The 23,701-nt window shown below is 37.8% G+C and overlaps 1 protein-coding gene across 23 annotated transcripts in view; it reads right to left on the bottom strand.

Annotated features, from left to right (window-relative positions):
* The window catches only part of kcnma1 (potassium calcium-activated channel subfamily M alpha 1), a 305,326-nt gene that overhangs the window by 180,847 nt on the left and 100,778 nt on the right, over nucleotides 1–23,701 (bottom strand). For all 23 annotated transcript variants that reach the window (XM_031906033.1, XM_031906034.1, XM_031906039.1 and 20 more), the window contains exon 3: nucleotides 15,468–15,529. In XM_031906033.1, coding sequence (XP_031761893.1) covers nucleotides 15,468–15,529 — 62 coding nt within the window. The remainder of the gene's footprint in view (nucleotides 1–15,467; nucleotides 15,530–23,701) is intronic.

Raw genomic sequence — 23,701 nt, 5'->3', positions numbered from 1 at the left:
AAATAAATTGTCCATTAACTGCTTTAGCATCACAAACTGCACATTGTCAAACATAAGGGAGGTTGCAGCAACCAAGAAGAAAAAAAATATTTTTTACAACCTAGAACCAAGGTCTGCCTGTAGGGTAGCCAGTTTTTCTTGAACAAAGTACTGGCCTTCCTATATATTTATCAGCCTTTTATATTAATTACATTGACATAATTTTACCAGCTAGACTTTCATTGTATAAAAGATTGTATCCCTTAACCCCAAATGTTTAATGGAACCAAAGGTTGAGCCCAATCCAAATCCTAAAAAGAATGTTAAACTTAAAAACAAGTAATGAATGAGGATTGTACAAAAAATTCTCAGCATCCTGCTGTAAAAATGTAATTTTCCACTGAGTAAATGCAAATATGATATGATACAGCTTTATAGATTGTATGTATATAACTGTAAACGATCCTATTCTATTTTATGTACTCAACACAAAACAGGAGTCAGCATATAACAACAATAACAATGTCTTTGTATAAGATATAACCCTTTTGCCTTAACGTTGTTTCTGTCTTACGATATCTCATGTGAGAATCCTGCCTGATGCAAATGCTCAAATAAATGTTATGCTCCTTTATTATTTTATGCAGCACTTAATTTACAGATTATGCAGAATCTGGAAAATCCCCACAATTACTGTGGGTACACAAGAAGGAACACTCCAAACTGATTAATTAATTAGCAACAATGCCAAATTGGGTCAGAAGTTAGTACGTTTCTCCATTTTACCAAATCAATTTTGGTTCCTGCACACAATAATAACCATGGATTTTGCCCAAAATTCAGCTAACTGCATGTTACTAGATTACATAGGTTGAAAAAAATATCAGGTTCAGCCTTTATGCCTATATATAACCTGCCTAACTGCTATTTGATTAAGGGAAAGGCAAAAAGCCCTTCTAAAGCTTCTCAAATTTGCAGCAGAGGGGGAAAAAATTATTTCCTGACTCCAAGATGGCAATCGGACTAGTTCCTGGATCAACTTGTACTATAAGCTATCTTCCATAACCCTTCCATAACCACTTGCTAAAAAGCCACCCAACTCCTTTTTGAAGCTATCTAATGTATCAGCCAGTACGACTGATTCAGGGACAGAATTCTGCAAATTCACAGCTTCCACTGTAAAAAACCCTTTCTGAATATTCAGACAGAACCTCCTTTCTTCTAATCAGAATGGGGGCCCTTGTGTCCACTGGAAGGATATTTAAACATAGTTACAATATCACCCCTTAAGCGCATCGTCTCCAGTGTAAACCATCCCAACCTGGCCAGTCTTTCTTTATAACTGATACTTGTCATACCCTTTACCAGCTTAGTTGACCATCCCTGGATCCACTCAATAATGTCCCATTTAAGCACTGAAGACCAAAATTGCTTGGCATATTCTAGATGGGGCCTTACCAGCGCTCTGTAAAGTGTAAAAATATACCCCTCCACCCGCAAATCTATGTCCCTTTTAATACAGTTTAAAACCTTGTTAGCCCTTGCAGCTGTTGCCTGACATTTTTTAATACAGCCATGTTTATTATCTACAAGGACTACAGCCCCCCTCTGTACTCGATCCTGTAACCAGTTTCTTATCCATGTGCAAACGACTTCACTAAGACCATCAGACCTTAGTTTAGAAAGCAGTCATTTGTGGGAAACAGTATCAAATGTTTTGTCAAAACAAATTACATCTAGTGCAACCCCCACTGTCCAGCTTCTTAAGAACCTCATCCTAAAAAGCTATCAAATTTGTTTGGTATGACCTGTCCTTCATAAAGTCATGCTAATTACTGCTCATAATGCCATTCTCCATAACATAATTTTGAATGCAATCCCTTAACAAGCCTTCAAATGACTTGCCCACCACTTATGTCAAACTTACTGGCCTATAAGTGCCAAGCTGAGATCACAATCCCTTTTAAAATATAGGAATTACACTTTGCTCCAATCCATAGGTACCATACCAGATGAAAGTGAGTCTAAGAATATCAGAAATAAAGGACTGGCTAGCATTGAACTAAGCTCTCCCAGTACACGAGGATATATTCCATCTGACCCTGGTGCCTTTTTTTACATTACTTATGAGTAACCCTTTATGTACCATATCCTACATCAGCCTCTGACTAGATTGAGCTGCGCCAACAGTGCAGCTGGGGTGGGCCTTGGAACTCTGGATCTTCTATTGTATACACTGAAGAAAATAACTAATTTAGCACATTTGCCTTTTCTGTATCAGTTATAACCATATTGTTACCATAATTCAATGGAGCCAGACTTTCAAGCTGCATCTTTTTAGTATTAATAAACTTTAAAAACTTTCTGGGGTTAGTCTTAGCCTCTGCTGCAATGCACTCCTCATTTTCTATCTTTGCCTTCTGAGTTGCAGTTTTACAACACTTGATATAGTGTTTATATTCCTCAAAGGCAGCTTCTCTCTGATTGGTATTGCCTAAATGCTTTCCAATTTATTCCCTTAAAAAGTAAATGTAGATGAATTAAGAATCACCCTATGTGGCTTAATTCAGAAGTAAAGAAGTTTCTTTACTTCTGAGTTAAGCCACATAAGGTGATTCTTAATGCTTCTACATTTACTTTTTAAGGGAATAAATTAAGAAGAGCAATGGTTTAATATCATTTTAAACGACAACCATTTCTGTTCTGTTTCTAGCAGAAAACCTAAAGCCCCAGTCTGTGCTCTAAAAGACAGCCATTGAGTCTGCTTTTCTAAAATTAAGGATCATTGTTCCCCCTTGTATATGTTTTTTGCACCAAACATTAAATGATATAACATTATGGTCGCTATTACCCAAGGTTTCAACCACTTGCACATTTGCTGTACGTTCTGGATCATTAGAGATCACTAGATCCAGTATAGCATGGTTCCTGATTAGCTCATCAGCAACCTGTGACATAAAGTAGTCATGCAGCAAGTTTATAAACTTGTTCCCATTTACTGTCCAGTCTCTCCAGTCAATATCTGGGTAATTAAAATATCCCCTTTATTATTACTTGCCCCAAACTAGCAGCCTTTTCTATTTGCAAAAGTAGCTAAGCCTCTTCCTCTTCGCTTACATTAGGGGGTCTATAGCACACCCCTACAATTAATTAGAGCACGTTTTGTAAGTGCTTTTTCTTCTGTTCATCATCAATTTTGAAGTGGGCAGGGCTTATACAAATCTGCAGCCAAACTGAGAATGGGAACATGCACAGTCTTAGAGGATGTTACTAATCAGTACATTAAAATTACATTTTAGCCATGAGCTTATAAGTACAAAAGCAAAACATATGAAACAACAAAAATGTAGATTGTGCAATGTAATACTGAGAATTTTAACTATGCAACTTAAAGGAGAATTGAACGCCAAACAGGAAGAAAAAACGCTGAGCTGTGTAAAGAAAGTTCCCATAATGCCTCACTCCTGCACAGACACCCAGACCAAGTGAACATGCTCAGTTAGTTAGACCATGAGGCAGCTTCCTGCTGATTGGCTCAGATCCACATTCCTAAGGGGGGTGAGTGAGTCCTTAGCATTCTTGAGGGAGGGGGGAGCAGGAGAGAGGAGAGAGCAGAGAGCTGCGTGTCTCTGGCACATGAATTACAGACACAAGATATCTTTTGACAGAGAAGTCAGTGCAGCATATCTGTGACTGCTTATGGCTGTATTTACATAGACATTTCTGATAAAGCTTACTTAGTTTTTACCTTTCCTTCTCCTTTAAACTTTAGTTCTCCTGCAAGGGGGAAACTTTTTGTGAAAGGAAACAATTGAATATAATGATTTGTTACGTGTATGTATTTTGTTAGAGATGCACTGGACAAGATCATTGTTAGGTATCATTATTCTTCAGTGTTAAAGGTGGTACACAATTAGGTCCAAGGAAAATGCCTGGTCTTGTAGAGGCTGCATTCTTTTGGCGGCTACGGAAAAAATGGGTCCCTGGAATTAATGGAGGAGAGCAGGGTGGAGGGCAGGGTGATGCACAAGTGTGTTGGTCTTTTCCTTTATATATATAAATGTAGAAAAATGCAAAGACAATATTCCTTTTCTTTTTCATGTCACAAATGTTAATAAGCATCACTGCACTTTTAAATGCCCTACTCCACCCCTGTTCCTACCCCTTTAATCAGGCACAATAAGTGAACTCTACATTCATATATTCTCATATTTATTTACTACTCTATAGCAGTGATCCCCAACCAGTGGCTCAAGAGCAACAAGTTGCTCACCAACCCCTTGGATGTTGCTCTCAGTGCCCCCAAACCAGGTAGTTATTTTTGAATTCCTGACTTGGGGGCAAGTCTTGACTGAATAAAAACAAGATTTACTACCAAATAAAGCCTCCTCTAAGCTGATAGTGTGCATAGAGGCCAGTGCTGGGCCTGGGTGGCCAGGCACCTTAGGCAGCCCGGCTGGCCAGCTCACCCTCAGCACCCCTCTACCATTGTGTTACAATACTCTGTCAGCGTGCATGCACGATGAGTGCACAAGAATAAGTGCAACAACTGCGCTATTAGCATAAAGAAGCACTCTGTGGGGGGACAAGATCACGGAATAGGGGAGTAGACGAGGCCTAGCGCCCCCCAAGCATTGCACCATAGGCACATGCCTCTTCTGCCTACCCCTTGTTCTGGCTCGGATAGAGGCTACCTAATAGACAATCTTAGTCCTTATTTGGCACATGAATGAACTTTTATGATGCTTGTATTGTATTGTCACCAAGTCTTTTTACATTTGACTGTGCCTCATGAGTAAGAAAGGTCGGGGACCCCTGCTCTATATTAAGCAGATGCCCCATCTAAATCCACAATCCAAATGTATTTCCAAGTAAATCCTAAAACAGAGAGCAAGACTTTCTTGTTTTTTTGTATGGAAGCCAGCAGCAGTAATGGGCTAAACCTTGGATTAAAACTAGTTGTGCAATTTATCTTTGAAGTCTTTATTTTTTAGCTAAAAGTGATACATGCTATTAAAGATGTGCAAATATCAGGAACTTAGCTGACTACATTTGCCTAAACTATTGTGGAAGCCTCCAGTACAGTGCCACTCTTGCTAAAGGTTTACGTGAGTTTTTACATGCTACAAATGCAGACCACTGGACTATAGAATTGATGAAATTGCAACACAATGCATTAGAACTACAAAGTGGTACATTGGCTGAATATTTCCTTTTGAGAAGGATTCCACAGTGTCTTAGAGTCCACCCATAACCCACCTCTCTCCTCTGAAAACCTACTGGCAGAAATATGTGGGAATATCGAACAAATGTTTGTTAGACATAATGGGGCTGATTCACTAAAGGCCGAAAAAACGAGTGTTATTTTTAGCATACGTTAAAAATATTATCACTTCTTATATTTGGAGGATTAATGGTCGATTCCCAAAAAAGACACTTGTCTGAATTAAGAAGCAAAAAATGACAAGTTCCCTGAAAGCTCGAGCATGCATCACTTTAGGATGATCACATACTTGATTCTCTTCTTCCAACTGAAGAGAATCCGACTGCAAATTTTTTTTGAGTAACGCCCACTCCTAGTAGGTGTTAATATCATCACAATATCAGCACAAATTCATGCTTTTAACGCTTAAAATATGTCTGTGAATTATGTATTAGTATTATTTCTATTATTTAATTATCGCAATGCATTTTTTGCGCATGCAATATGAGTAGTAACGCATGTGAAATTACTATGATGAATCGTTACTTAATTAACGAACACTTTTTAACGCATAAAACTATGCGTTCAGTGTTAACGGCCTTTAGTGAATCGGCCCCAATGATTCTTACATTGAAATATTTACAGAAAAAATGTAGTCTACTGTCTGAGATGGCTGAATAGCGTATGAATGAAACTCCAAGTGAACCAGTAATTCTAAAGTCGAAGGCCAACAAGTCCTTGCCCACCTTAAGGAGAACAACAAAGGAGTGGAAGCGTACCAAGTTTATGCACAACACAGAGGATTATGCTGCCAGCCCATCTGATTTACTTCAAAATGAATTATACAAAGTAATAAAGATAGACCGAGAGTCTTTATTGATCGACACCAGGCAGAGAGATCTGAAACGTATTCCATTTTCTACATGCATTTCACCAAGCAATACGTAAAATACATTATATTATTCACAAACACTTGGGTGTTCTGAAGAGACCATACCCAGAAATAGAAGTATTTAAGAGTCTCCCTCTTTTATTCTAGAGACAAACCCACAATTTATGGCACCGGCCTGGTGAGGGCAGATTTGGGACTTGTGGTGTGAATGATTATTTAAGAGTAGATTCTGGCCCCTATTTGAAAAGAAATGTTTACTTGTTTGCAATGTAAACAGTGTTCCCATGCCACTAGAACTTCATACTTCACGCATCCACATTCAGGGAGAAAATATGAAATTAATGGTTACAAGTCTTATAAAACATGTTTTAAAAATTGTCATTTTTTCGGAAATTTTGCCGGTGCCGCGTGCTAGTTTAGGGAGACAGCGGGAGCTTAGGGAGCTAAATGTGTGGCTAAAGTCTTGGTGTAGGAAGGAAGGGTTTGGGTTCCTAGAGCACTGGGCTGACTTTTCTTTGGGGTACAATCTATACAGCCCTGACGGATTGCACCTCAATGGAAGGGGGTCTACTGTGCTAGGGGAGAGAATGGTTAAGAGGCTGGAGGAGTGTTTAAACTAGACAAGGGGGGGTTGGTAAGCTAGATTCTTATGGGAAAGCTAGTGTAGATGGGGCAGTGGGACCAGTAAAGGGTTGTGGGGGAGGAGTGAGGGGGGCATATAGTTTATCAGATAAGGAGCTTCCATTATTACAAGGGAAACAGACTAATTTTCACCTTACCTCTAACTGTCCTTTAGCTAATGTAAGCATCAGAGGAAGAAGTAGTAATCTCCGCTGCATGCTGGCTAATGCACGTAGCTTGTCGGGTAAATTAGGGGAGCTGCAGGCTATTGCATGTATTGAAAATTATGATTTAATTGGTATCACTGAGACCTGGTGGGATGAAAAATGCGACTGGGCTGTGAATTTAAATGGGTATACGCTTTTTAGGAGGGACAGAGTGATTAAAAAGGGTGGAGGGGTTTGTCTTTATGTAAAGTCAGATTTAAAGCCATGTAATAAAGACATTACAAATGAAAACGTTGAATCTCTTTGGGTAGAAATTTCAGTAGGGCTGAAGGTCACAAAGAAAATGATCATTGGTGTATGCTATAAACCACCCCGTATAGATGAGGGGGATGAGTCCCAGCTACTTTTGCAAATGGAGGAGGCTTCAAAATTGGGTCAAGTTGTTATTATGGGGGACTTTAATTATCCGGACATTGACTAGAGTAATGGGGTGGCTAAGTCAGAAAAAGCTAGTAGGTTTGTAAACATGCTAAATGACAACTTTTTATTTCAGGTGGTTCAAGAACCTACTAGGAATGAATCTATTTTGGACCTGGTAATATCTAATAATACTGAACTCATATCTTACATTTGTGTGGGTGAGCATTTGGGGAACAGTGATCACAACATGGTCTCCTTTGAGATAATGCTGCAGAGACAGCTCTATAAGGGAGTAACTAAAACGCTCAATTTTAGACGTGCAGAGAGGCATCGCAAAGCAAAACCTTTATGGCTGAATAAAAGAGTTAGGGTCGAGGTTGGTAATAAAAAACGTGCTTTTAAAGCATTCAAGTTAGCTGGGACAGCGGAAACTTTCATCAGGTACAAGGAAGCAAATAAAGCATGCAAAAAAGCTATCAGACAATCTAAAATAGAGATGGAAAGGGATATTGCAGCTAGGAGTAAAAAGAAACCAATATTATTTTTTAATTATGTGAATAGTAAAAAAATGAAGCAAGAAGGGGTGGGAACCTTATTATCACGGGGGGGTACGTTGGTTGATGAGAACGGGGAAAAAGCAGAAATTTTGAACTCTTATTTTTCATCTGTCTATACATCTAAGGAGCCAGATAATGAAGGCTTTCCTTTTAATATACCCAGTTCTAGTAATTTAGCTACTGACGCGTGGGTCACTTAGGAGGAAATTCAAAAGAGACTTGAACAGGTAAAGGTAAACAAAGGTCCAGGACCGGATGGGATTCATCCCAGGGTACTAAATGAGCTGAGCACTGTGATTGCCAAGCCTCTTCACATAATTTTTCAGGATTCATTGAGGTTTGGCATGGTGCCGAGAGACTGGCGAATTGCTAATGTGGTGCCGTTATTTAAAAAGGGATCTCGTTCTCAGCCTGAAAACTATAGGCCTGTTAGTCTGACATCAGTAGTAGGAAAGCTTCTGGAAGGGGTAATAAGGGATAGGATAGTTGAATACATTGCAGTTCACAATACTATTAGTTTGTGCCAGCATGGTTTTATGCGTAACAGATCTTGCCAGACTAATTTAGTCGCCTTTTATGAGGAGGTGAGTAGGAACCTTGATGCTGGAATGGCAGTTGATGTCATCTACTTAGATTTTGCTAAAGCGTTTGATACAGTACCTCACAGAAGGTTAATGATCAAATTGAGGAATATTGGCCTAGAACATAATATTTGTAATTGGATAGAGAACTGGCTGAAGGATAGATTACAAAGAGTGGTGGTAAATGGAACATTTTCTAATTGGACCAGTGTGGTTAGTGGAGTACCGCAGGGGTCAGTCCTTGGTCCTTTGCTTTTTAACTTGTTTATTAATGACCTGGAGGTGGGCATAGAGAGTAATGTTTCTATTTTTGCTGATGACACTAAATTGTGCAAAACTATAAGTTCCATGCAGGATGCTGCCGCTTTGCAGAGCGATTTGACAAAATTGGAAAACTGGGCAGCAAACTGGAAAATGAGGTTCAATGTTGATAAGTGCAAAGTTATGCACTTTGGTAGAAATAATATAAACACAAACTATCTACTGAATGGTAAAGTGTTGGGGGTATCCTTAATGGAGAAGGATCTAGGGGTTTTTGTAGATCACAAGTTGTCTAATTCCAGGCAGTGTCATTCTGTGGCTACTAAAGCAAATAAAGTGCTGTCTTGTATAAAAAAGGGCATTGACTCAAGGGATGAAAACATATTTTTGCCTCTTTATAGGTCCCTGGTAAGGCCTCACCTTGAGTATGCGGTGCAGTTTTGGGCTCCAGTCCTTAAGAAGGATATTAATGAGCTGGAGAGAGTGCAGAGACGTGCAACTAAACTGGTAAAGGGGATGGAAGATTTAAGCTATGAGGTTAGACTGTCAAGGTTGGGGTTGTTTTCTCTGGAAAAGAGGCGCTTGCGAGGGGACATGATTACTCTGTACAAGTACATTAGAGGGGATTATAGGCAGATGGGGGATGTTCTTTTTTCCCATAAAAACAATCAACACACCAGAGGCCACCCCTATAGATTAGAGGAACAGAGCTTCCATTTGAAGCAGCGTAGGTGGTTTTTCACGGTGAGGGCAGTGAGGCTGTGGAATGCCCTTCCTAGTGATGTGGTAATGGCAGATTCTGTTAATGCCTTTAAGAGGGGCCTGGATGAGTTTTTGAACAATCAGAATATCCAAGGCTATTGTGATACTAATATCTACAGTTAGTATTACTGGTTGTATATATAGTTTATGTATGTGAGTGTATAGATTGGTAAGTATAGGTTGTGTGCTGGGTTTACTCGGATGGGTTGAACTTGATGGACAATGGTCTTTTTTCAACCCTATGTAACTATGTAACTATGTAACTATGTGGTCTACCTCATGAATTGCCCAAGTTGGTTACTTTATGTCAGAGAGATCACACAGGCTATCAAGGACAGAAAAAGTCAGTACAAATCCGTTATTGTAACAAATAATTTAAAACTACCCATACCAGCAAATGTTCATGAACATAAGAATTCTATTGCGTCTTGTTGTTTTTTGGGAATAGAGGCATTTCACTCCACTGAGAAGAGGGAGGAAATAGGCTTTTATACAATATACAAAAATGTGGAAAATTTTGCATTCATGCTTTACAAACACTTGAGTCTCAGTAAAACTGTATACATCTGCTAATTTGTGAGTAGCCATTTGGTGGCAATTTATTCTTTTTAATAAAAAAACTCTATTATACTATTTTTGGAATCCTGTTTGTTCCATGTGTTGTGGCCCATTTGGAGTTCTACAGCATCTTGGATGCTGAGGCCGGGCGTAACCAGTAGGATACACACTAATTGTGTACTATACACCTTGAATACCGGTTACATCTGGTGAGTTGTTTGACTCACTGGGTGCATTGGTGAAGGCCATTTTTTAATCACTTTGGCACTGTTTTACTTGTGAGATTGTTAGTTAAAATCAAGAGGTTATATTTTTTTGTCAAATACACTTAAAATTAAGCTTACCATTCGTCCCCGTTTCACAGGGACAGGCCCCGTTCCAAGACCTCTTGACCCATAGAAAATTGCCGCGTAAAGCTTCCCCGTTATTTGCAATAAACTTTAAAAATCCCCATGGAACACTAACAGCATCCCCGAGTAAAAACAAACCCCATTGGACCCGTAAAATGCCATTCAATTATGTTCCTTCTCTCTCATTGGCTACATTTTGGCACCAAGGAGAAAAGGGCTGGGTGCTAAGGCTCTATATATAGTTGTCTCCTTAAATGCAGCTGATGGAGAGGAGGGTGGTGGGCGGTGGGCAGACGAGCGGTTGGCGGGTGAGCGGGCAGGGGAGTGGTTGCCGGACAGGGGAGCGGTTGGCGGGCAAGACAAATTGGATTGGATTCGGAATGTTGGCACTTGGCAGAGGAGCGGTAGTTAGTCAGAGCAGCAGCAGCCAGCACATCTGAAGTTGTCATCTGAAATTACGGGAAGGCCATCTCCCAAATACTTTATTATAAGCAAATAATCCTATTTTTTTTTTCTGTAATAAAACAGTAGCTTGTACTACAGTCAAACCAAGATATACCCCTAGTTCCGGGCCCTTTCCCCCACCGCGCGATTCCCCTCTAGCAACCCACACATGCACACACAGGGGGTGGTCCAATACGGCCAGGTTGCCTAGGGTGCCTGGTTGGCTTTGCCCAGCACTGGTAGAAGTTAACTTATTATATTATTATATTATATCTGATTATGGGGTGGGGGCAGAGATGGCATTAGGCATTTAAAAGTGTGCTTTTTAAAATTTGTGGTTTGAAAAAGGAACAGCAAGCTCTGAAACGTTGCCTTTGTATGTTCCTACATACAGAGTGCAGGACTTTTTTGCTTCTTTTTATAGATGGCCGTAGCAACAGGCAGTCCTTTAATTCCTTTGCACCTGGATTAAAACTAGCTGGGCCACATTTCTTGAAAATATATATAATATATTGTAACATACCGTAAGGTAGCTTCAAACCGAAATCAGACTGTTTTATTCATAAAATACAATTCAGCAATAAATAACATACAACAAACAAGTCCCGGTTCATTTATGTGTAACCAGAACAGATTGGTTCACTTGCAGACTTGCTTTAGCCACTATCAGGGCAATTTACTTCATACAAATTACAGACACTGAACTAACAATCAGTTCTCCTCAGCTGTCTTACAAAACATTGCACAAGCAACCCTCAATTCTTGCTTCCTGGGTAAAGAGCTCATCCCGTCACTCCCGTTTCCAGGTGGTGACACATTAGCACCTGCACTGGGCAGGGGGCAAAAAGCCACTCCTGGTAACTTTAAGAGCCGAAATTCTGATATGTTAATCAGAATTTCAGCTCTGCTAGTGCTGAGAGCGCTATCTGCACTAGAAATTCTGACCCACTCTTACGTTGGATGCAAGGGGGGTGACATTTGAAAGCCCGTCTCAGCATAGATGCCAGAAACACCTCTGGCGCTGGGTCCCCCTGCCTGACTGAACACAGCCTCTGTTATTCTCTTCCACTGTTTCTCATATGTGGACATCAAGGAAAAGAAAATTCAAAAGAGATACGTGCAAGTAATCAAAGTCTTTAACTGGATGGTATTCATCCTAGGGTACTGAAAGAGCTTAGCTCAGTGATTGCTAAACCAGTTTACTTCGTTTTTCATTATTGTTTTATGTCTGGTATGGCACAGGAAGATTGGGAAATGGCTAATGTGGTGCCATTATATAAAAAGGGATCTCGTTCTCACCCTTAAACTATAGGTCTAATCTGGTGTTAGGAAACTTTTGAAGTAAGAAAGCACATGATAATGGATAATGATTTTAAATCACGATACAATGAGTTTGTACCAAAATGATTTTATAAGCAACAGATCGTACCAGGCAAATGTAATTGTCTTCCATAAGGAGGTGAGCAGAAACTTAGAATTGGGGTGGCAGTGGATGTGATCTTCTTTGATTTTACAAAAACATTTGATACAGCACCACACAGAAGGTTATTGATGAAATTAGGGAATATTGGCCTGGATCATAATATTTGTACTTGGACAGAGAACTGGCTGAAGAATAGAAGTGTGGTGGCAAATTGAATATTTTCTAATTGGACCAGTGTTGTTAGCGGAGTACCACAAGGGTCTGTCCTTTGTCCTTCGCTTTTTACTTTGTTAAATAATGACCTTGAGGTTGGCATTGCACAACATTGTAAGTACTCTACTATCTATTTTGCTGATGATACCAAATTGTGGAAAACAATGGAATTCCATGTAGAATGTTGTAGAGATACTGACTACATTTGAGAACAGGGCAGCAAATTGGCAAATGCTAATAAATGCAAGGTTATATACTTTGGTAGAAATAAAATAAATGCTAGTTATACACTAAATGGTAGTGTACTTGAGGATTGCTTAATAACAAAGAATTTACAGGTTTTTGTGCATGATAAACCGTGCAACCATACCCAATGTCAGTCAGTGGCTACTAGAACAAATTTAGTACTTTTTGATATAGTTCATTAAGTCGAGGGATGAAAGCCTTTTCATAGATCCTAGAAGGTGTTCTCTGAAAAGTTTTGTTGCATTCTGTGACCAAATGAGTGATATGAGCTAACATGAAAAAAACACTACACACTGGATCATGAAAAACATTGGTCCACTGCATGCAGGAGTTCAATGCATTGTGTGCAAAAAAATAGTTGATAGCTTCATCCTGAATGAAAGGATGACCCCTGAGAGTTTGGTTAAAAATCAGTAATCCTGTTATTCGCATGGTATACCACCCTCCCGGTGTTCTGCAGGCAATAAAACATCCAGTATGCCATCACTATTATGTGTTTGGAAGCATGGAATGCAGAGTTCAAGAGTGCAAATCGTGCCTGTGCTTTACTTTATAGCTTGCCAACCATGTTGTCAATGAACTCTAAAGGTGGCCACACATGTGGCTATCTGACGATCTTTCGTGCGACCATCGGTCGCACGAAAGATCGTCAGATCCGCCACTAACCTTCAGCGCTGAAACGGCAGATAAGGAGGTAGAAACAATAGGATTTCTACCTCCTTCTGCCGATTCAACGCTGAAGGCAGATTTTGGTCAGGCGCCTTCTATGGCGCCCGATCAAAATCTTTTAACTGGCCCGATCGGCGAGTCCACCGATATCAGCAGGATCCTGTGATATCGGTCGACTCACCAACTTGCCATACACGCACCGAATATCGTACGAAACGAGGTTTCGTACAATATTATCGGTACGTGTATGGCCAGCTTTAGTAGTGTCACAGCAAGTCACTGCACTTATTTACCACTGAAATACTTTCCCATACATGGCTGCTTTTTATTTATATAAAGGCTTTCACAAAATATCTTATTTGGGAAATAATACCTTCACCTTTATAAAAGATACAAGATATAAAAGAAGTGCAGGAGGATTTAGGGGTGCAACAACATGTTCCATAGTGCATATTCTAAGAGCACTTCTGTTTGGGACTTGGAGGCCCTTTGCAAATTGCGCCAGCATCTGATAGATGCTGGCGCAATTTTTGTATTTGTCACCCTCCACTGCACATAGTTAATGACCCCTTAAATAATAAGAATAGTCTTTTGCTTCATAAAAAATGTCTAAATAAATACAAATAGATATAGTAATACATTTTTGCTATAAGTGTAACCTTTTTCAGACTTTTAGGCCATTCTTAGCTTTCTTTCTATTGTTAGATTCCCACAAGAACACGCCAGGTCTAGTTACTTCAAGGTAACTCAATATAGCATGAAGCCAACGTGAGTTGTTTTTATAACCAGATAACACAACCACTAGGTCTCATGTAACAGTAAGACACAGGCTATCAACTCTTCAGTGTTTGGAATGAGAGATGCATTGGCTAATTTTGAGGTGGTTCTTTGTTGAATCTGCAGTTAAATAACAATGTATTGTTTACATTGCTTAATGCTTAATTACAATCAAATGAGAATATTCCTAAATTATTTATGAGGAAATGTAATATTATAAAATACACCAGTCAAACTTGATAGGATAACAAGCTCAATACCTCACTAACCATGATCTCACAATACAAAAAATGATGAAACTATTAGAAAATGAATTATTAAAGCCCACAACAATGTTTAATGAAAGAGACAGATACAGTTTCCTTAAAGGTATTATAGTGATGTACTCACTATTGATACTCCTCTTGTTGCTTGTGTAACTGGCAAAGTATTTTTCCCAAAAAAAGCTTTGCACCAGCACCCTTTATTTTCTATGATCCAATTAGTAGTCCAACACCATTTTAGATTACCCTGACATCACATCTAAGGTTGCCACCTGGCTAGTAGAAATTGTAGATATCACAGATGGGTATATGGTACTTTTTGTGTCTAAGGGTAATGTCCCATGAATCGCTTTGGGTTTTCCTAAGTCACGCAAAGTTTTCTCCTGCAGACAACTTCACCCGACTTCGGAAAGCTGAAGTGATGCATAGGCCTTTTTCCACCAGTGATACCCTTTGTTGTTGGTGGAAAGGTATATCAGAGAGATAAGTTGCCCGCTACTAATCATTTAAACATTGCTGAAACCCAATAGGATAGTTTTGCCTCCAATAAGGATTAATTATATCTTAACTGGGATCAAAAACAAGGTACTGTTTCATTATTACAGAGGAAAAGGTTGGTTATAGGTTACAAGACCTGGTACAATCATTGCAACATTCGTTAACATACATTACCACACAAGAGTTTTATCAATACAGAAAAGCCACTTTATGACAGTAGTCTTTTTTTTTAGCAAATATATTATGACAACATAGTGCTTATTTAAACAGTATTAATGATTATTATAAGAACAAAGTGTTCAAACCACATTTTATAATACAGTAACCATGTGGTTTTTTTTGACCACATGGTCAAAAAAAGCAGTTTTGGCGACTGCAACCTAGAATTAAACACCAATTTCATATTAGGCGCAGAAGCCAATCATTTCTCGCCATATTAATGTACATTGACACTGTTGAACCATAAAATAGAAAGCCGAAAGTGAGACAAGTCTTAAAATTAAGCTGGATATGCCAAACTATGTATCTGAACATAGTTACCATAAACATTCATAGCATTAATAATGCAAACAAGCATACTTACTTTGATGAGTCGATAAAGTATATCATTAGTGCTCCAATGCTCAGAGCAAAGACTGTCACAACCTGTAGGGGAGGTATAAAACAGTTAGCCACGGTTATGTGAAGGTCAAAATACAAAAACAAAAGCCCATGTTAAAAGCAATTCGTTTGTGCCATTTCAAAGCTGGCCTGCATGCAAGCAGAGGGGACTAGTGACCTTAAACCCAATCCATGACCACCCACCTACACTGTAGGCAAGTTTTTCCAATTGAAGTAATTTTTTTCCAATTGAAAATTTACCATTTTTGTTAAATTAGTTTTATGTGGCTTAGTTATCAAAGCATTTACCTAGGGTTCCCTCCTTATCTGGAAAAAAATACCAGCTTTCCTATATTTTTATCTTTCTTCACCATTGAAAGGCAACATGCCACCAAACAATGTAGGTCTCTCTAAAAAACATATAGCATAAAACAGCTTATATAAATAAACAAACCATTTTTATAAAAATACTTTTTTTAGTATTATATGCCATAGGCTAATTTCAAATTGAAAATTGCCATTTTAAGTAATGAGGGCTGCCTACCTGTTATCATACAGTTCATGGTAAACACAAACAAACCAAGGTCACATATACAAGTTTGGTCATATCAGTCAATTAGTGGACAAAGTACTGCCTTTTGGCAAGAATATTATAGTTTGGGTTGCTTAATATGATATAAACTATCTGTTGGTTAAGTATTCATTATGTGGGTATAGTATTCACTTATTCACTTAAAATTGGCATAAAGCATCATTTTCACCAGCCAAACTGGTAAAATACCAGTCATATTGCAACCCTAGTTACACTCAGACAAGCCCTGATCCACCTGAAATCCCACAGAATTCTGGTAAGCACGGTTACTTTTGGGGTATGCACCCTAGGTTTGTCCTTCATGAAAATAAAAGCTATGCAAGAGTATACACTCACAGATACATATAATCAAAATGTGCATGTCAGATTTCTCTATGAAGCACTTGGGTGAATAAAATCTGTTGCATAAAAAGAGACTGTTTACATACATAAATCTTTAGCAATAGCTGATAACTGTGTACAGCTCTCTTCTTTGGAAATGTTTTTTTCTTTCCATTCTATTCAAAACACCCCAAGGGCTCAAAATCCTACAGTAATGCATGCAGTGAGTTCAAGGTCAAGAATATAGGAGGTCTAACCACTGTACGCGTCCTCTATTAAAAAATATGATCTTACTTATAAACTAGGGCAGAGCTGCTGCTTTTTTGCCGAGAATATACGCCATACACTCCAACCTGTGCCTGGAATACAGTTGGGTGCAGGCATATGTGGCCGAAATCCGCATAAAATCAGAAGACTGCATTTTTTAGCTTGCTTAAAATATACGCTATACGCATTTTGTGGCATGAGCCTAGGAGCCAAAATGTTGGTTATTAAACTGAAATTTCATCTCTTTTAGTGCACTTAAGATGAACAAAATCACAATTGACGTCTTTGTGTAATATCGTGGTTTTATAATAATCTACCACCCAAAACACATGAAATGGTGGACACCACGTAAATATCATTGCATTAATAGAAAGTAACTGGTTTTGTCAGTTATTAAAAAGGGGGCATTGCTGCTAAAACTAAAAATATGCCTGGGAGGCTTTACTTTTCCTTTAAATAAAAATGTTTACAATATAGTCACACAAAATGTTATTATTGCCTCACTGATTAAGCTAAACCTAGCATAATCATGCAAATGTAAGGTAAAAACTTATTATATATAAGATATAAATTAAACTTTTTTTTAAGTGTTTTACTTGTTTTTAAATGTTAATGAGGCTTTTTTCACATATTGTTCTAGGGTTAGACAGAAATCTGTCCCCTAACAATAGGCTGCTAATCCCAATTAATATGTTACTGATCCCCCAATGAGGCCCCTACCAGAGGTGTGAAATGGAGACTGGGTGAAACAAAACAAAACAGAAGAGCTAAGAAATGATCTGACGGTTACACTGAGCTTTACTCCATTTTGAAAATGTTGGGGAAAAATGTTGGAAAAAATGTTGTTCAAGCGTTGTTTAAATGTCGTTTAAACTACAAATTCACAAAAGTGTCTGTAAACTGTCTTTCTTTCACCAAAAACGGAAAAGTGGTGGTTTAGTCGGAATTTAGGCAGATTTCTGTTTGTGAATATGGAGAAAAAGTTTTCCACCAGTTTTTCCACCACTTTTACTCCAAAAAAGGGCTATCTCCACTTTTGTGAATTCCCCCCAATGTCTTGTCCCCCCATCTGCCTTTGGCGCCTGTATATTGAAAAAGGTTTAATTCTATCCTGTCTACAGTAAGGAGAATTATTTGATGAGGGAAGAGAAATTTTCTATCACATTTACCAACATGTTATTTTCCTGGTTAATAAATGGTATCATTTACAAGAGTATTTCTCTGACTGGACAAAATAAATGTATTACAAATAAACAACTTAATAATCAAAGTCTCTAAAACTCTCCCCATGCGAACGTCAGTCAAGTAATTTATCTATTAACCAGGAAAACTACATATATGTATTAAATTATTTTTTTTCTTTCCATGGTTAATATGGCATAATTATCAAGATTGCTTTACCTAAGAATGGGCAATTAGGTAAACAAACTAAAATAAAGCAGTAAATATTTGCTAAATTTGTTAAACAATTTATTAGCAATTTATAAGTAACTGCTTGCAGAACACTGCTCCCAAAAAGTTTCTCAGATGTTGATTTTATATATAAAGCAGCTCTATGCACAACATCTAGCAAACACATTCCTGTATTGCCCAAGATCTATTGATAGCTCTTGTGGAGCATGCCACAACACCTTCCTGAACCTATTTACCATTACTTGCATATGTTTTTCTAATGCATGACAGGATGTAATTGTTTATTGTTGAAATTGCTGTTTGTCCCTTGTTTCTTTCAGAAGGAAGAATAAACAACCTGTTTTTTTTCCAATCTGCAGTTCATTTTTATAGATTGAGACACATCTTACCATGTCCAATGTACCTGGACCTGTCAACTTGAAAAATAATTCCATAATGCCTTTATATTAGATGAGCAAAATAAACTTTACTTACACTTTATAAATTATAAAAATGTTGTTTCCATCAGTCCTGGAATTCACAATCACAGCAAGCAAGCAAGCTCCATTTTGTGGACACTGTTATTAAGGTAGGTTTAGTATTCCCCCAAAATCTTGTGTATGTGCCAGAATGGTGGACCTAATGCCTATGCCTATGTACTGGCTATACAACTGTGTGGACTGCAATGACATCTAGGAGGTGCTGAAAGGAAAGTGAAATTAGTTAACTGCCCTGCCTTTATGCCTTCAGACTCATGCTTTGTGAAGGAAGGCAAACTATATATTGTTTCCAAATTTGCCTGAGTTTTTGTGTATTTCCACTTCTGGAACAAGATTTAGAGCTTGAAATACAAAAAAAAAAAAAGAAAAAATGCTATTTTTCATGATATAGGGATTTTTACCAGAAACATATTTTATTTTATGGACAAAAATTCAAATGATTTGGAAAGCCTCGTGTCTCCCGAATGTGCCAATACCTGATATGTATAGTTTTTTATTGAGATTTCTGACTTCTATAGATCAAAAACTCCCAGCAGTAAATTACTAAATTTTCAAAGCATTACAGCAGAATACGGCATACTTTACATTCCAAAGCCAAAAATCCTGGAACATTAGGTTTAACCCAGGAAACCATACATTTTTTAAAAGTACACATTCTGACGAATCCGAAATGGGTAACTATGTCTTCCAACTCCTAAGTACATCCAGACATAAAATAAAAACTGATATGCACAGGGATGGGTGGAGTTGTATTAATTTGGTTTATTAAGGCGGAAGCACTTTATCTCCCTTTGTAAAATAGACATTTTAAAACAATTACATTCAGCAGTCCTGTAAACCATGCCTTAGTCTATTAAATTTAGAACAGCCAGGCATCACTCAGAAAGTACTTGTGGCAATTGGTAGAATTTTACTTTATAGAAAGCAGTTCAGCTCAAACTCATTGCCAGCCATGTAAACAAGTAAGCATCCAATCAGCTCCCATAATGAGAAGAGTGGGCCAGCAGCCTGTCAGTCATTACTATGGAAGTTCTGAAACCGCAAGACCTATTGCATGTGGTGTGTTAGGGAGCTCAAAAACTTTTGAGCCATCCCTGGTGATGGATGATCCCTGGATACATTGGGACTGGGTCCCACAGGATTTGCTACCTGATATGCCAGTCCAGTCCTAATCATGTGACTTAAAGGGATCATGATTTTTATGGTGTACTTTTTATTTCTAATTTACATTGTTTACATAGCAAATAATTCACTCTACCATTTAAAATGTTATTCTTGAACCAAAAAATGTATTTTTTTTTGTTGTAATATTGATGTGTAAGCAGCCATCTCAGTGCATTGTGTCTGAGTCTGAGCTTTCAGAAGAAGCCAGTGCTACAAATTAGAACTGCTATTTAAACACAGAAATCGCAAGGTTCCTTTGTCATGTGGCAATGGTGACTCTTCATTGATGATGCTTGAATGGAGATTAGTGCCAGAAGAGTGCACTTGTAACAACTGGATTTATTACTAATTACTAAATCTGGCCTTTTATGATGAGCTTTGCCCATGATTTATGTCTTTTGACCTGTTATGATTTTACTTTTTGACCTGCTTCATAGACCTCTGCCTGTACATGGCCACAATCTGTAATCTACCACTTGACCTCAGACCAATGTAGATTATATTTCTGTGCTGACCTTTGCTTGTCCAAAACTATGGACTGCTTTGGGTCCTCAATTCAAGGGGCTTATTTACCATATCCTGTAGTGCAAATACTGAAGCAATATTGTATTGCTTATACTTTTATCCAGGCACCTTTCCTTTTCTTATTCATACTTCAATATCAGATTAAAAATACATTTGAGGAAATGTTTAAAAAGTATATTAGAAAAAAACAGGAATTTAATCCATAACATTTTTAGAGGTGTAGGACACTTAAATAGTTGTGTTTAACACAAATGATTGGGTTGAAGTTGTCATGTTATTTTAAAAGGGCTTGTATTCATAAAGTGTATACATTCATATTTAATGTATAAATAAAATGCATGTATCTGATTTCGAGTAATCTTTTTAGGCTAAATTACGTATTTTCCTTATATATTTGTGGATTAAAGAGAGTTCTAAAAACACTAAGAATAATGGAACACATCAATTATTGCAATCATTGCAATCCTTTCAGGGCACAAACCACTCAGTAGATATGGAAGCAGCTTCCTGAGACTTTGTGTTGTTTGATTTGTGCTGTTCTCTCTGAAAGGATTGAAGTGATCAAAATGCTTTATGTGACACTGCCCTAAGGGGGTAAGGTAATGTATGTGATCTAGTTCACAGTGGTGATGACTTCTGTTTGGCTTATATCCCATGTGCAGTGGCTTTTAGTTGTGTTCAGTCTGCTTTATTATTTGGTTTCTTCTTTTCTCAAGTCATTTTTTGAGTAATTTTACTGAATTTTTGAATTTGCAAAAGAGAGACTAACTGAAAACTTAATTACTAATGACATATATCAGTGATCCCCAACCAGTGGCTCACGAGCAACATGTTGCTCTCCAACCCCTTGGATGTTGCTCCCAGTGGCCTCAAAGCAGGTGCTTATTTTTGAATTCTTGGCTTGGAGGCAAGCTTTGGCTGCATAAAAATCAGGTGTACTGCCAAACAGAGCCTGCCAAACAGAGCTGTCAGTCCAACATAGCCTACCAAATAGCCAATAATAGCTCTTATTTGGCACCTCCGGAACTTTTCTCATGCTTGTGTTGCTCCCCAACACTTTCCATTTGAATGTTGCTCACAGGTATAAAAGGTTGGGGACCCCTGACATATATAAAGGCAAATAAAATAATCTGTCTGAAGAGTACCAAAATGCATAGGGATGAATCATTCTCCTAGGAAAAACTTATCAATTCATCATTCATGATATATATATCTCCTGGTCAACTCTCTACTATTTAAGAGTTAACAGTGGTAGAGTATGATCTCAGATGAGGAAGAATTTATTCACAGCACATATTCATCACACTTACAGTGTAAACGCTTGTTCTTTTTGTTATTACTAAGTTTTTGCTTCAGTTCTCTACAATATTGTATCTGGATAGTGATGGCAGGTAAATATTTATACCACTTGTCACGGTTCATTCCGAAATCATTAATCATATGACCTAAAGTGTGGATGCTACAGAGCTAAATGTTCCAGGTAAAAAATAGTTACATACAGTAGATAAGCTGGGACCAAAGTCCATCAAGTTTAACCCAAGTGTGCATATATACACCCTACTTTTACCAAGCTTTCTATAAACTATCTGGTTATAATGCCCTCTACTGTACTTGTAAATAGTAATCATGTCCCCTCACAAGCATCTTTTTTCAAGAGAAAACAATCTCAACCTTGAAAATCTACCTTCATAGTTAAAATCTTCCATCAGTTTTACCAGTTTAGTTGCACGTCTCTGCACTCTCTCCAGCTCATTAATCTCCTTCTTAAGGACTGAAGCCCAAAACTGCACTGCATACTCAAGGTGAGGCCTTACCAGAGACCAATGAAGAGGTAAAATTATGTTTTCATCCAGTGTTTATGCAAGGCAGTGCTATATTTGCTTTAGTAGCCTGGAATTAGACAACTTATCTACAAAAATCCTCGGATCCTCCTCAATAAAAGATACCCTCAAACACAACCATTTAGTGTGTAACTCAAATTTATAGTATTTCTACTAAAGTACATAATTGTGCACTTATCAGCAGTTTTCCAGTTTTGTCAAATCTGTCTGCAAAGTTGCAGCATCCTATATGGAACTTATAGTATTGTACAATTTAGTATCATAGGCAAAAACAAACATTCTTTCAATGCCCACCCCCAGGTCATTAATAAACAGTTAAAATGTAAAGGACCAAGGACAGAACCCTGCGTTACTCCACTGGTCCAATTATAAAATATTCCATTTACCACCACTCTTTGTAATATATCCTTAAGCCTGTTCTCTATTATTGTAATATTTTTGTATTATTATATGTATTGTAATATTGTACTTTATATAGAAAAAGTAAAAGTAAGGCACACAGAGAGAAAAGATATGTGCAAGCCTGATTACCCCTTATATTTTACACAGATTAGCATGTGAACACTTTCATATTAAAAAAAAGCGCCTTTTTCACAAACAGGGGCAAACAAATTTTGCTGACCTTACCAGTTGCTGCACCACCCTTCTACCGAAAAAAAATATTCCCCCAGTGGTCTAAAAGCAGCATATATATTTATAAATAAATGGAATCATTGCATACCAACATAGAATTTAAAGTAAAGCTAGTGATACATGACCAGAATTGGTTGGCCAGTTTGATTTTAACCATACTGCCTGAACATAAGAGGATGTAGACCAGGTTATGCTTGCAAATCTGCCAATTAGGGATCCACCAAGTTCACTATTTTAGGATACAGCTGAACCCTGAATCATTTTTGAAAGATTTGGTGGAATACCAAACTAAATCGGAAGCCTAACTTGCTTATGCAAATTAGAATAAAGGAGGGTTAAAGACAACCATGCGCTGAAATCAAAAATTTTCAACTTTTAATTAGATTTTCAAATTAGGATGACAAGGAATTGGACATTTTTAAAAGGACATAAAAGAAAGGCCAAAGTGCATTCCTGTTTTCAAAGCATTAAAGAAAAATAAAGAAAGAAACTATAAGTCAGAACAAACATAAATTTGACAGGACTCCTCCACCAGGATTCAATCAATTCAATAGAAGGCACTAGACAAACAGACCTAACCTCAGTACAAATAGCAGAAAGGGGGGGCCTTAAAATCTCAGAAAAATAACAATGATACAATTATGAACCACAGACAACAAAGTGATTTTTAAAATGAACATCAGACACTCAGATGTAAGGTACTTATGCAAATAAGAATCTTGGAAAGGCATGAATTCTTGAGAAAGCACACTGTTTAGTGTAAAAATAAAACTGGTTAAATAGATAGGCTGTAAAAAATAAAATATGTACTATAGATAGCCAACAAATGTAATCTATAAAGGCTGGAGAGAACGGTGTCTAACATAATAGCCAGAACTATTTTGTTAACTCAGTCAGAACTCAGTCACGGGCCACATACAACATAACTGTTCAGCTGCTTTGTTCATGAGCACACAGACTAACAATCATTTAGTGAACAAAC

This window comes from Xenopus tropicalis, chromosome 7 (genome assembly GCF_000004195.4).
Source record: "Xenopus tropicalis strain Nigerian chromosome 7, UCB_Xtro_10.0, whole genome shotgun sequence".
NCBI classification, from domain to species: domain Eukaryota; kingdom Metazoa; phylum Chordata; class Amphibia; order Anura; family Pipidae; genus Xenopus; species Xenopus tropicalis.
The sequence above is the reverse complement of the archived record's forward strand: the minus strand, read 5'-3'. Positions and strand labels throughout refer to the sequence as shown.